This window comes from Melospiza melodia, chromosome Z (assembly GCF_035770615.1).
Source record: "Melospiza melodia melodia isolate bMelMel2 chromosome Z, bMelMel2.pri, whole genome shotgun sequence".
NCBI lineage: Eukaryota > Metazoa > Chordata > Aves > Passeriformes > Passerellidae > Melospiza > Melospiza melodia.
In genome coordinates, this window is record NC_086226.1 from 55,763,001 (window position 1) to 55,778,592 (window position 15,592).

Consider the following 15,592-nt stretch of genomic DNA (forward strand, 5'->3'; position numbering starts at 1 on the left):
TGCTGATGCAATTTAAACTGCATCCCTTACAAGTTTTTTGTTTTCTGGAATCCTCCAGTGGCTGATATGCCACTGTCAGTCTTTATCCATTGGTAAACAAACATTCACCTGCTATTCATGTGAGTCAATATGCTGATGTGTCCCTTCTTTGTGACCTTTTAAATCTATTCAGTGGGCAATACCTAGAAATCATTATCAGTCTCTAATTGCTAAGAAGAGAGATGGAATTTAGGGGGAGGAGTGTTGACTTTGCTCTCAGATTCTGAACTCAAAGTATCTTGTTACAGTGGCATCCAGATGCCCATTTGTAAAAGAAAATGAAGGAACTACTGCTAATAATTTGTGTTTTAACAGGATGGGAAAACAGCAGAAGATCTTGCCAGAGCAGAGCAGCATGAACATGTAGCCAGTCTGCTTGCAAGACTTAAAAAGGTTGGGAATACATGAATTTTAAGTGAGGTTTTCATCAAAGCCACTCTAAAAACTGTTGCAAAATTCCTTGCTGCAATGCTGTATTTTTTTTTCTTTTTCCTTTTTATATTTTTAATTTGAAATTATGCCCTCAGTTAAAGCAAATATGCACATATTCAAGAAGCAACTATGCACCACTGATTTATATCTGTCAGTGTCTGACAGTGCCTGGCAAAGCATCTAAGGTATTTAGTAGAAAATAAGCTATTAAGATTATCACATCCCCTGGATGACTTATCTCCTCACCATCACCATTTCACTTAGATAAAGGTTATGAAGAATGGGAAGTTTGTGTCCCTTACAAAAATACCAATACCATGTGAAATAGTTGCATAAGTTCTCAATGTCATCTTTTAATTCTGCAGTTTCTGAATATCCAAATGTCTTGCTAACTAGAACAAAAAGATGATCTGGGCTTGTTGTAAGGCAGCGTGTCTGACACATCTGATACACATTGATTAGTCAGATAGGCAGCATCACTCATGCTGGGAAGGTTCCAGAGCCTACTTGCCTGGAGATTGCAGGCAAGAGCCAGGCCAATTAAAATAATCCTCTTCTAATTACAAAGATGAGTCTGTGATTGGAGAAACTGAAATAAATGTCCATTTCTATTGCTAATAGAAGATGGTACACATAATGTATTGCCAAAGTAGAAGTAGAATCATGTCCTTTAGGCCTGCCAGCAAATCTGTACTTCCTAGGAATGTAAACTGTATGTGTGTGAAAGATGTGAGAAAGTGCAAAGTTCAGACTTCCTTTGCAACGACAGCATTGGTAAAGTTGTCATAATAGGCTTCATTTTGCATAGTTACATCCCCACACCAAACTCTTATTTGTGTCTGCATGCACAGACACAAATAAGATAAATTAATGATTTATTCATAATGTAAATATGCAAATAATACAAATTTATCTAAAACAAAGGAAGAAGGTCAGATAGATCTCTTTTGAAAGAAATACTAGTCAGCTGTAACTCTCTTCTTGATTGTGGAACATAACATCACTGAAGGCCTGTCTCTATATATGGGGAAAATTACTAACTTACTAAAGAAATGCGTGCTGGTGAGGAAGGAACAAACTTGCATGACTACTGTTTCTGTCAAATTTCTCAGCTCAGTTGCTGCATGCTTATAATTAAGGGGGCCTCATCCTACATGTAAATTAGGTGCAAATGCAGAACAACAGAGCCCCTCTCTCAGCTCCAAATGGGGGAATGAAGAAAGGAAAGATTAAGCTAGTTCCTTTGCCCTCATACTTTCCTGCTTCCTCCCTGTTTCCTTGAAATTCACCCAAACATGAGGAGCACTGAAAAAGTTGATGTAAAGAAAAGAAGAGAAGAAATGCACATTGAGTTGTTGGATGGTTCAGGTGATAGCTGTCACAGCAAAGTTCTTGAGTGCTGCTTGTGTATTCCATAAGAATATGCATATTGGTTAACCTTCTGAGACTGGTGGGTTAGGAGAATGGCCACTGAAAGAGACTAGTTTTGACACCTTTGCCCTCTCCATTGGAGATCAAAATAATTCCATTCACTGATTTGAGCCTGAAGACAGGGAATTTTCATGAAATGTCAAGGTGGCTCTTGAGAGTGGGCATGAAGCTCTCCTGTCTGCCTGTCCAGTAGCTCACAGCTTGCATGATGAACCAGGTGAACAGCAGTCTGGCAAGAAAGTGTATCTAAACCCCATGCTGAGTTTGTTGGGAGGCAGAAGTTCCCTGCCACACGTTCTGATTTCTTCTTTGTGTTGAATTTTAGGATGCCCACCGGGGGATTTTTATCCAGCAGCTGAGGCACACACAGAACCCACAACCCCGGATCAAATTGAAGTTGTTTGGATACTCTGGCACTGGGAAAACCACTCTGGTGGAGTCCCTCAAATGCGGCCTGATACGAAGCTTTTTCCGAAGACGTAGGCCTAGGCTCTCCTCCACAAACTCAAGCAGATTCCCCCCATCACCTTTGTCTTCCAAACCTTCAGGTATGGTTTTGAGCTATAATGCCTGTATGAGAAAACAGTTTCCTCTTATTCTCTAAACTCCTAAGAAGAAGCTGTTGGCTGCAATGCAGAAGACAGGACAGCCTAATCATGTAAGAAACAAAAGGAAAAGGGAGAAGAGAAGGGACTGACTTCTCTGTGCACAGGTTTGTACCTAAAGTAAGAGGAAGAGGACCAGCAAGTGTGAAGGATGCATGACTAGTTAAAGGTTTGGGTTTTTTTCTTACATGCTGCATAAGTGAACTTGTACAGCAGAGGACAGGGCTTGCAAACACTGCTATTTATTTGTCACAAAAAGTCCTAGGCTGCAAGCATCACTAATAGCTTCCTTTCTGCTGGAGAAACTTGAATAAACAAAATTAGAACATCTCTATGTGATTTTTAAGTAGTAACAGGTTTCAGAACTGCCTCTGATGCCTTGGAGTGCTTTTCCCTAAGATACAGGTTTGAATTAGACCAGTTAGTGGTGTCTAAAATCGTCTTCAAACAAGCTGGAAATGGAAGTTTTCCAAACTGAAGTAAATGTTTACCAATATTAGGGAATAGATTGCTCATGTAGCACCAGCTGTCCTGTGCAAAGTGGGAAGAGCTAGAAGGTGTAGAGGAACTGGTTAGGTTTACACTTAAGCCTGTGCCCAGTTTTTGAAGAACCCACAGGGGGACAGTGGATAGGCCATGCCCAGGTCCCTTTTCTAACACTGGGAGCTTACACTAGCAAGTTAAGCATGTTGAGGAGCTCAAGTTTAAATTGATATTTAGAAGTGGTCTTATTGTGTAAGTTTTAGATGAGGCCAGGGTTGCCTTTAAAAAAAAAACCCTTTGGATAATACTTGCAGGTTTGGATTTTGTTCATGATTTTTAAGTAATATTAGAACAGTGCTAGTAGTAGTTTTCATCTCTACTTTCTCTCTATTCACCTGAGGAAGCTATAGGGCATTCACAAAGTGGCTTAACAAGGCAAAACCCATACCACAGAGATTCTTACTGCATTTGATGATTACTTAACACAAGGGCCTCACATCTGTGACAACAGAAAAAAGAACTTGATTAAATTAATCAATCAAAAGTTCTTGATTTATTTATCTTAATTTACTGTGTCATACAAAGGGTGATAAATTACTGAAGGAATATCAGTTCCTGGAGGCAGTACAGGAAGGTTTTCATTGAAGTTAGATTTTTTTGTGTTGGTTGGTAACAGAACCAAAGAAGAGGTTTTATGTTGCTCACACCATCATAAAATCAGAAAGACTGCCAGTCACACTGGCAAATCAATGTAAAAATAAAGGTGAATTTGAAGCCCTTCAAAAGAGCTTACCTATACAAATGCCAGAAACACATGCTGTTGTATACATACAAAGCTACTATGGGGTTGTTTTAGCATCTGGAAGTTTGGGTTTTGCTTCTTTTGGTATACATTCTTTTGGGACGTAAATCATTATGTAGCATGTAAATTATATTCTAGGCTGAGTGACATAATCAGATAAATATTTAAATCAGCACAACTTGATCTATACTTCATGATATAAGATTTGTTTGTTTATGTGTTTATTTAAATTCTGTAAAAATAAGTGTGTGAATTCACTAAGTATTTATTTACAACAGCCAAAAGATCTAGGAGATCAAACATGATAGTGTAGTTTGACAGCTAACTGGTAACCTCTTTCAGTTGTAAAACCCAGATATTAGAAATTGCCAACTAGTGGAGGAAAGAAATCTTTATCCACTAGATGGTGCACGTCAGTTAAAAAGCCCTTTTGTTCCTCATTTGCACTCTGGGAAGCTGAATAAACAAGGAATTTAAAGTTTGCTTATTAGTAAAATCATTTTGGTTAAGGGCCTGCTTTTCTCCTCCACCACCCCAGTGACACTTGTTACACAGTGATATATTTTTTATCATTACTTACAGGAAGCAATAATATGAATATGTGACATTTCCATGCCAATAAAAAGTCATGCAATGAAACTGTAGACTTTGGCTAAAATAAAATAAAATTTAAAAATATAAAGGCAGCATATTTTGCAACATAGAACTTAGGACATAGTTTGCAAAATAGAACATAGGACATAAGTGCTTTATAGAATCATTCTAATATTCTCCTTTTAATAATTCAGAATAAGAATGTAGTTGTGTACACCCACAGCTTCAGAGACATCTCCTTTCTTTGAAGAGCACTTTGGGCTTTTTAATCTGCTTTTATGGCTTGCGTACTTGTTTTGAAGTGATCTTGTTGTGATTCTCACATGGTTTGTAATCTCATTTTCCTTTCCCTGACCCAGTTTCAGTAAGTATTACGAATCTTTATCCTGGCTGTGAAAATGTCAGTGTGAGAAGCCGCAGTATGATGTTTGAGCCAGGCCTGACCAAAGGGGTATTAGAAACTTTCGTATCACCTGCCCATCACTCTCCCTTCTCTTCTGATGACCAGTCCACCAAGGCCATTGACATCCAGAATGCCTGCTTACATGGTAAGAAGAGCCCTGGGCTGGGATGCCTCAATGCTGTAAAGCAGTTAATGCCATTTAACTTGTTTTTTAAAAGAAAAATGGGGGGAAAGTCTGACTTGGCATGGTAGTGACTGTGTTGACAATCCAGCACTGGTGGGATTTAATTTGTTTGAGAAAGTAAATCTGCCTGAAGTGCTGTCGCTGTTGTAATATACAGTTCAATCACTCATGTCAGATCTTTACAGTATTACGTAGAAATACTGAAATTCATTTCTGAGGTGAGTAAGTAGGAGAGTAGGAAAGAGGAATTTGGTCTGACAGGAGCAAGTCAGCAATGTGGCTACTAGTATGAAGGCTTCTTCACCTATACTAGAGGTCATCTGGGGATTTTATCAGATTTAACCTGGTCCCATTTAGTCCTCACTATTTAAGTATATTCCCAGCTATGCAAAGGACATACTGTTCTCACTTTGTGTCAGGACTGGAGCATTTTCACTAAGTCCTGGAGCTCATCAGTCATTGTGAGTGGAGCTTCTGATTTAATTTCTTTTTTTGCAAGGAAACTAACTGCTCTGCACTTGAAGCCAGTTAGCAGTAAGAGGGGTCAATCACAGAAGGTGTCGTAAGTACACATGGCTTTTGGCTCTGAGACCACACAAATTGTCTCCACCAGCCATATTAATTGTGATTTATATCGGTGGTCAGATCTCTTCTTCATAAGGAAATTGCATGCCTTAGCAACTGCAATTTTGAAGCTGAATTAGTATTAATTAAATTAAGAGTTTACTTTGGGAACAGAAACCTGCTTATCAGTGCATAATAATGAATGCAGTGACAAAGCTTTTATCCTAGATGCTGAAGACTTTGCCAAGTAGCTAAAACTTGTTCTTTCTGTAGGGTAATTTCTTCCTTCAGTATAATTTGAAGTCCAGTCAAATTCTGGGAAGGAAACAGAGTTGTGCCATGGACCGTCAGAAGGACTTTTTTTTTCTTTCTGTGTTCTGTACTATACAGACCAAAGTGTACACACAGGTGAACTCTGAGTAGCTTTACTCATAACAACAGGCTGGAGTGTTCTGACTTCTCTCCTTCTAGAAGTCTGAGGTGCATCTTAATCACCATGTATTTAATTAGAAGCAGAACAGGTGAGGCAGATATCACCCTAATCAGATGGTGCATCTGGGAAGTGCAACATACTCACACTTTTCTTATTCAAAGCTAGAGATGGCAAAAAGAAGCAGGGAGCTCTTGGAACCCTTAACGTGGTGATTCTTCATCCCTAATTTACCAGCACAATGTGAATAGTCCAGTTCTGTAAAGCAAAGTGGCTTCTTTTTAGAATGTGATTCAGTGGTTTTTGAAATCAGTGGTGGCTTGTTAAGAAGAATAATTAATAAAAATATTAAGCTTCTTTGAGATGAACAGGGAAAAGAATGGGAGCCATTATTCTTCGTTTTCAAGACAATTACAAAATCTGCTGCTGTTGTTCAAGGCAAAACTCAATTTAATTGCATAAGACTGTATGCATTTAACACAGGTGCTTACATATGAAATCAGGCTAAATGTCCTAGAGAAGGAGTGTGAGAGAGGAACTTTGAGGGCCCAGCTGCTAAGCCTCTAAAACTGACTGAAACTTGTTCCCTTTGTCCATGATTGCATTTTCAGCCTTGCTTTCTCACATGCATACAGTTTATGTTTGTGACAGTTTAAATTAGATTAAATGTTTTGCTTGTATTTCCATGGCCAGAAGATATTTCATGCTTACTGATGATCTCTTCATATGTTTGTCTGTTTTTCAGGAGTTGGGGATTTCAGCATTTGGGAATTCTCTGGGAATCCTGTGTACTTCTGCTGTTATGATTATTTTGCTGCTAATGATCACACTGCAATTCACATAGTGCTTTTTAGCCTTGAGGAGCCTTATGAAATCCAATTAAACCAAGTGACCTTTTGGCTCAATTTCCTGAAATCATTGGTCCCAGTTGAGGAGCCAATAGGTATGTTCTTGTAAATGAAGTATTAGAGATATAAAGCTTCTTGTATTTCTCTGCAACTCTGTACATCATCTGTGTTTGGTGTCGTCATCCCCATGTATGCAAACAAACTTGACATTAGGTTTCTTGGCAAAAGGGAATTTTATCTGTGGAAGAAGCCAGAAGCATTTCACACACCACTTAGCTCAATTTAAAATGTCATGAAGTACAGTGCAGTATCTTGTGGCACTGGGATTTACATCTGTACATGGCAGATGAAGTTTTATGTCAGATAAGCCATCAATAGTGTTTCAGAGGGCTGGAACCATTCAGAACCAAGCTTAGACACTTTTCTTGAATTCCTCTTATATCTAGCCCCAGTAAACAATATTTTCAGCATAAATTAGTCTTGTCAGTGACAACAGGACAGAACAGTATTATGGAACAGTGTTACCCCTCAGTACGTGCAACTTTCATGTGTTTAAGTAAAGTTCTGTTTGGACTTCAAATATGGTAACTTTTTGGTGCTGATGCACAGAAATCAGTATTTCTTGTAAATTTTACATATGCTCCAATTTTGCACAGGTTTTAAGTAATTTTATTTGTTTTTATATTCAGGCTTACTGAAAGTTACTTGGTGGGCAAACTTAAATTAACTTAAATAACATTTTTCTTAAAAGGTCTGGTAGTCCAGGTGTATATACAGTAACTTATTTAAACATGTTTGTGTTTGTAGTTGATTACTGGTCTGCAGACTGTTACAGTCTCTTGGACTAAGCAAGCTCTGTCATGTGTCTTGGTTCTGTGATCTGAAAGATTATTCCAGCCAGTGGATCTAACTCAGCACTAAAGGACATTTTTAGCAAAGCTAGGGATTCACCAGACAAACGTGTTAAGTACTTAACATTGTGCAACGAGTTATTTTCTCTCCCTTTCTGTATGCATTATCTCAGCCAGACAACGAGCCAAGGCCAACCCTTGGTTTTCAGTTCAAGCATCTGCATTTTTTTATTTTCTGTTTTAGATAAAATCACAGTGCTAATAATATCATCATTTGGAACTTAATAACCAACAATAAATGACCTGTGAAAGTTAAAGCTCAGAAATTTGCAAAAAAGGTGACAAAGCTGCAAATACAGCTAATTTGCAACTGCTGAAAGCTTTTCACTGCTCCTCAGTCTCAGCTGATTTTTTCTTCTTGCTTATCTGATTATCAGCATTATTTAGGTACTTCACTTAAATCTGTGTTTATACCAACCAGCTCAGTCTGGGTACCCATCTATCTCTGTACTGTTACAAATCTCTCAAGTAATATATAGTAACTGATGTGTGCAGAAAAGTTAAAACTCTTGGAATTACTTTCCAGTTATTTTGTCTAAGTCCTTAGCTGCCAATTAAAAAGAAAAACAAAAAGAAGATAATTGCAAAATACTTGCCTGGAAGTGTTATGCAGAGATTTGGGGAAATGGGGCTTTTTATGATTTAATGAAGATTATGTAGCTCTTAGTTGATGAGAACTGAGCAGTCATGTAAGCATGTGACTTTTTTTAAGGCTAAAAGAGCATGATAGGGTATACTGTCTCTTTTAAAAATAGTTTAATGATGTCTTCTATTTTCTGGAATATGAACATGAGAAAAGAGTGAAAACTCTGTGTTCTGTACTGTCGCCTCATTCATGCCATTTGTATCTTTCTTTCTTTCTCATTCTTTTTCATGGCTTCTGCCAGGCTTTCCTACTTAACTCTCACCTAAGTGAGAGGTCATTGTTTGTGTAAGTACTGCAAAATAGCATTCATATCAACATATGAATGTTGTAAACATTTTGTGTTCTTACAATCTTCTATTCTGCACCAGTAATATTAAGGACTATGCAAACATTATGCAAAAATCCTTTTATGAAGCTGCTATTTCTAGTTTTTTTCCCCTCATGCTGTCATAGTTTGTAGTTAGTAGCTATATCTTAGTGCTTCTGATTACTGTTTTTGTTAAACCAATAAAGTAACACAATATAAATGTATCTGATGTTATTCAAATTGTCTAGCTATTAAAATTGGGCCTTTACAGTCCTATAAGCAGATAATATATAGCACACAGTCCTATAAGCAGATAATTGCCAGAGCATCAACAGTTACACCGTTAATGGCTGTGCTTAGAGTTGGTAAATAACTACAAAAGTGGTTGGTATGAAGAATGTAAAATGTACTTCTGCTTTTCTGGGTCAGTATCAGCCATCTCCATAGGCATGGCTTGTAGTGAGGGAGTCCTCTTGTTTCTCTTCTAGCATTTGGTGGAAAGCTGAAAAGTCCCCTGCGTGTTGTTCTGGTTGCCACGCATGCTGACATAGTGAATCTGCCCCGGCCAGTCGGGGGAGAGTTCTGGTATGACAAAGACATCTCTTTGTTGAAAGAAATCAGGAACAGGTAAGTGGAAAGTATACCTATATATATAAGTGTTTAAACATGATAATTGGAAAGAAAAATACTAAAATGCATTGGAATAGGTAAAAGGTTTTTACATGGCTTATATGATATTATGATATTTTGCATATGTTTAGGAACCATATGTTGTGCTTAAATTGAAACATTTACCAATATTACAGTGAGTAAGCAGCCCTGAGTGAGCTAAAATGAGCCAAGTGGTGTCAAAATTAATTGTGGTGTTGGCAGTGTCACCCTGTAAACACTGGGCTACATCCAAAGACCCATTCCAAATTTCTGTCTAACATCTTGGTTCTCAGGTTTTGCACCAATCCCAGAAAAGTAGGCCATTTGCAGCTAAAAACCTTGGATGCAAAAGAGAAAAATTTACCTGAGAACTACCCTTAGCTGTTTACTGATTTAGGACACCTATGAAAAAAACTTAAATGAGGCCTCACTCCCCACACTTTGCAAAAAGCTGGACATTGTGGAATCACACAAGTGACAAGGTCATCCAAGAGGTACACAGAAGTTAGTGAAACTTCTAGAATTCTTCAGCGAATGTCTGGAGCACATGCTAATGGTAGATGGAAATGGGGAACTTTCCATAAACATACTATTGTTTAAAGCAACAACACCTTCTGTTCAGAGTGAGCGTGTAAGCAGGAGCACTGGGTATGAGAAATCATCCATACCTGCGAGTACGGACGCTTGTCTGGGCTGTACAAGAAACAGATATAGGAATTCCAGCACAATAGTTGGGGGGGGGGCAGTTTTCAATTTTAATAAATTGAAATAAACCAACGGAAAAAAACCTTGTGTCATCTTTGGTGCTGGACTCCTTTTAAATGCAAATCTCCCCAGAGCTAGGCAAACAAGCTTGTGTGGTTGGAAACTCAAAAGGAGGTGGAAAGAGAGCAGTCAACAGCAATGACTACTGAGCTATTTAAAGTGAGAAGAAAGCAAGCAACAGACATTAAGACCTTAAAAGAAATAAATTCCTGTAGTCCTTTCCCTAGTAAAATGTTTTGGCTTGTAATTACAGGTCATGTGATGCAGTCACAATTTGCTTACACATTTTCACTCTTCATCCTGAGAGAAAACAGTTTTCTCTCAATACCTCTGCCTATTTTCAAGAAAATTACACAGCAACTGTAGTGTCTGTGCTTATAAAATATCTCAGTATAATCATTACTTAAACTTCATCATTCCAACTCTAGTGTAATTTAAGTAATACAATTTAATTTAATGAAGTACAATTGTATTAAGAAATAAACTGGATTTCGGGCTAAGTTAATAATAATTATTTTTTTTAGATTTGGAAATGATTTGCAAATTTCAGAAAAGTTGTTTGTCCTGGATGCTGGAGCATCTGGGTCTAAAGATATGAAGCTTCTCCGAAATCACTTGCAAGAAATAAGAAGCCAGATAATTTCTGTAAGTAGTGTCTAATAGTCTGGGTTGGATGAGCCAAAATGTGAATGTCTTGTGTAATGATCTACTGTAAATTTCAAACTTAGAATAATGAAGCATTCAGAAACCACTGTTGTTCCAATGTTCTAACAGCACGCTTGACAGGTCTTGTGATAAACAAAGCCTTGACATCAAAGATTCAGTCAGCATTTTGAAAATAGCAGTTGCTCCAAGCAGATGACCAAAATACTCTCTGTTGAAAGGAAACAATTTGAGATATCAGTTCAAAGTCATAATTTTGTTTTTTGATTGGCAGTGACTGGATTCCAGCATTGGTCCCCCCTTTTTGTTGGTTTTTTTTTTTTTTTTTTTTTTACTCAGCAAAGTATTATAAAAAATGGAAATATATTATAAATATATTTCAGGAAAACAGGTTTTTTCACTTAAAAAGTCACCAGAGTAGAACAGTTTTCTCAATTGTTAGAAAGATAATTCCAAATATGGATATGTAAACTGAATATGTATTAACTTTTGACTGCATTTTTAATTGAAAAATATTGCTTGCAGTTGTATCTGTATGTGTAGGTATGTGCATATGAGACTAAAGGTAAAGTGTAGCCATGGTTTGATGTTATCACCCTGAATCCATGGAGACTTTCATAATAAGGGTGACAAAGTCAAATTTTTTGTAGCCCGTGCTAAATGGATTAATATCATGTTACACACCAACAAGATTTTCTGTAGCTACTTTTGAAACATATTTTTTTGTAATTGATTAAAAGTAGATGTAATACAGAGTTAATTCTGTGGGTTGAGGAACTTATTTAGATTCATGCAAAATTCAGCCTATTTTACATTTCTGATATTGTCTCTTGATTTTATAAGCTTTTCTTCTCTAAGAAAGCTTTATTATAGCTATAGTCACTAGCTTGAAATCTGAAGGGGTTTACTGCATAAGAAGTGGAGGCTGTGGCTTGAGGATAGCAAGAAGGCATCAGTGAAGACTAAGGCAATCAATACATCAAAGAACCATTTTTGCTTTTTAGTCAGCACCCTGCTGTCTCACCTTTTGAAGTAAATTGGTCCTGTAAAGATATTGATGAGTACAGATTCTAAACAAATTCTCATCATTTCAGAAATAAGCATTAACTTACAGATACATGATGTCAACTCATGGTGGTATTTGGAAAATGTGCTTATTTCAGTGAAAAACTAGTTTCTGCAATTCACTTTTTTAAGAAAAGGTAGATAGATCTTATGGCAAGTGAATGCCAGGTGAAAGAGTAAGGGTCCAGCACAAAGGGAGCTCTTTAAGTCTGAATATTCATTAAAAATGCATTAAACCTCCATATAAAAAAAAAATAGTACCCCTATTCTCAAGTGGATATTTTCTGTGCTTTTCTAAGACTTGCCCACCTATGACTCACCTGTGTGAAAAAATAATCTCCACACTGCCTTCCTGGAGAAAAATAAATGGGCCCAACCAGCTGATGTCCTTGCAGCAGTTTGTGTATGATGCACAGGAACATCTCAATCCCTTAGCCAGTGAAAACGACCTACGGCATATTGCACAGCAGTTGCATAGCATAGGAGAAGTAAGTATTTTTATCTAAATTCCATTTGTTTATTTACTGTTGTGGTAGAATATTTCTTTATGAGTTTAAGCAAATGTCTAAAGTTGTTTGTTTTTTTCACTTCCTCTTAAGACATCATAAGAAGTAGAGAACGCTTTCTGTTATCATTATGTCTTGTAGCTTCTATTTTGTTACCATAATCTCTTTGAGACAGGAAGAATTACAGTTTATTGCTATAGTGGTAATATAAAATACTCAGAAAGGATCACTATGTTATCACCTTCAATGCAGTGTTCACTGCTATTTGTGTCCACTAGAAACTGAGTGGTAGGATAACTCCTTTGCATAAACAGCTTGCAGGGCATGACTAGGCTTTCCAGCTGTTAGGCTCTAACCATCTTGTTAGTAGTGGAAAATAACAAGATCTGTTTTTTGCTGTGAGTACTTGCCATATATTTAAATGCACTGTTGTTTTTTTTTTCCTGTGAGCAGTTTTAATCAAATTGTCCGGTCAGTCTGTTAGGAAGGTGAGAACGTGGGCTATCATCTTGTACTTCACAAGATGTAAACAGTAACTTTCATATTTATAAACAGATTAACATTATGCAGAGCGAAACTGTCCAAGATGTTGTGCTTCTGGATCCTCGCTGGCTCTGTTCTAATGTCCTTGGAAAAATCTTGTCAGTGGAGAACCCAAAAGCCCTCCATCACTACAGAGGTCGGTACACCATGGAGGACATCCAGCGTCTGGTGGCAGATAGTGACGTGGAAGAGCTGATACAGATTCTGGATGCCATGGATATTTGTGCAAGGGACCTTAGCAGTGGAGCAATGGTGGATATTCCTGCTCTCATAAAGACTGACAATCTTCACAGGTCTTGGACAGATGAGGAGGATGAAGTGCTGATTTATGGTGGTGTTAGAATCGTTCCTGTGGAACATCTTACCCCATTTCCTTGTGGAATTTTTCATAAAGTTCAGGTGAATCTCTGCAGGTGGATTCATCAGCAGAGCACAGAGGGAGATGCTGATATACGTCTGTGGGTAAATGGATCAAAGATTATGAATCGTGGAGCTGAGCTTTTAGTGCTGCTGGTCAACCATGGGCAGGGTATAGAGGTTCAAGTTAGAGGACTGGAAACAGAGAAGATCAAGTGCTGTTTACTTCTGGATTCTGTGTGCAGCACCATTGATAACTTAATAGCAACAACCTTACCAGGTCTTCTGACTGGGAAATATTACCTTAGTCCTCAGCAGCTGAGGGAACATCATGAACCAGTAATGGTCTACCAGCCCAGAGACTTTTTCCGTGCACAGAGTCAAAAGGAGACATCACTAACTAACACTATGGGGGGATATAAAGAGAGCTTTAGCAGTATACTGTGTTTTGGGTGTCTTGATGTTTACTCCCAGGGAAGCCTAGGAATGGATATTCATGTTTCTGATCTGAATCTACTTACCAGGAGAAAACTAAGTCGACTTTTGGATCCACCTGATCCAATGGGCAAAGATTGGTGCCTTCTTGCCATGAACCTGGGCCTCCCTGATCTTGTTGCAAAGTACAATACAAATAATGGAACACAAAATTACTTTCTTTCAAGCCCAGTTCATGCCCTTCTGCAGGAATGGAGTAATGCACCTGACAGCACTGTAGGGATACTAATGTCTAAGCTGAGGGAATTAGGTCGCAGAGATGCAGCAGATTTCTTACTGAAGGCATCTTCTGTATTCAAAATTAATTTAGATGCTAATGGTCAAGAGGCTTATGCCTCCAGTTGCAACAGTGGCACATCTTACAACTCAATTAGTTCTGTAGTGTCACGGTAAGAGGAGGTGTTTTGCATGGATATCCTTTCAAAGTGCAGAAATGATAAAAAATACATAAATATAAAAGTTACAGTGCATACTAATTTATGAGCTTTTGCATCAGAGGATCCTTCTCTGGCACCACCTTTTTTTGTGCATAAACTTTCTACTCCTAACTGTGAGTTGTTGCTCTTTATTAAAAAGACTGGTGTACTTCTGGTGGTTTAGAACTATTTCTGATTGAGAATGTGCTGCTTAATACTGCCATTTCAACTGGAAAGTCTTAACTTTTAGATTACGTACTGCAACTGTTTTATATAATTCTCCCCATAAAAGGTAGGGGAGAGGAATAGCACATAGTACCTTATGTGTCTGTTTCTTACACACTTTTCTTTTTCCTTTTCACTGTGTCCTCTGCTTAACTTCTTTTTATATTTGTAAGGAGAGAAATCCACCATTTGTGGTCAATCTGACCAAACTTAAGTGCATCGTTTTTAGCTGAAAAAGTGAGTGCCTTTTGCAGGAGGGAGGGTGCAGTTGATTTGAATGACCCTGCTGGAGTTACGAGAACATGCTACCTCTGTTTCACTTAAATTGTCTGCATGCTTATCATTGCAAGTGGTGCTTGCCTATTAATTTTTCCTGCACTTCTAAGTCATTGGTGATGACTCATGCAGAGCATTCTTGTGCCAGTACTACAGGTATAGGTGTGATACCTAATCAACTTCAATTACAGTCAAATCATAATGTGAAAATCTCTTAAACTTGCCAATTATCATGCTTTGTTATTTCCATGCACCTCAGGTAAAAGTTCATATCATTATAATAGAGTTCAAAAAATACAAGTGTTGGATACTGCAGAATAATATTGTCTAGCTGTCAGTTGTAATTTGTGTATAACAAAGGTTTTCTACTATTAGATCCTGCATTACTTACTTCCTGTACTTGAAAACTTTGATGGGGATAAAAAAAAAAAAAAGGAAGCAAGGTTTCTTGCAGTGATAACTTTTAAATTGATATGAGGGAATATGACCCATTCTCTGTTCTAAAAAGCATGTAATTTTCATGGTGCGATATGTGTTTGTTTATATATATTGTATGTATATATATTAAGACTATTTTTTCCTTAATCTTACATTGTAGTAAATTTTAAAGGATTTTTCTACAAATAAACTGTTGCTTGTTGCATCCTTGTTGATCATATTCAGTTGCTGAAGGGTATCAAAACTTCTTTTCTTTACAGTCAGAATTGAGGAGAGGCAATGCCTGCCTTCTGAAGTTCTTGGAACCTCCTGTTTGACTTCAGGGGAATTTCTTAGTATGCTGCAGGAATATTTATGGGGGTTTTTTAATTGCAGAGGTGGTCCCTGTACAGCAGAAGAATCTGCATTCGTTTTAACAAATGGGAAGCCAAAGCAGTTTGCTACATAGCTTTTCCTTTGTGGTTTTTCATAATGGAAACCAAAACAGCAAATGTGAGTCTGTCATCAGGAATT

General features: G+C 37.6%; 1 protein-coding gene across 1 annotated transcript in view; it reads left to right on the top strand.

The window, feature by feature from the left end:
* DAPK1 (death associated protein kinase 1) overlaps positions 1-15,269 on the top strand; it is an 84,682-nt gene extending 69,413 nt beyond the window's left edge. Inside the window, exons 18-25 of the mRNA XM_063181272.1 lie at positions 355-432; positions 2,228-2,450; positions 4,746-4,934; positions 6,713-6,910; positions 9,168-9,306; positions 10,620-10,740; positions 12,123-12,311; positions 12,885-15,269. Coding sequence (XP_063037342.1) covers positions 355-432; positions 2,228-2,450; positions 4,746-4,934; positions 6,713-6,910; positions 9,168-9,306; positions 10,620-10,740; positions 12,123-12,311; positions 12,885-14,117 — 2,370 coding nt within the window. The 3' untranslated portion in view covers positions 14,118-15,269. The remainder of the gene's footprint in view (positions 1-354; positions 433-2,227; positions 2,451-4,745; positions 4,935-6,712; positions 6,911-9,167; positions 9,307-10,619; positions 10,741-12,122; positions 12,312-12,884) is intronic.
* Positions 15,270-15,592: the final 323 nt, after the last annotated feature.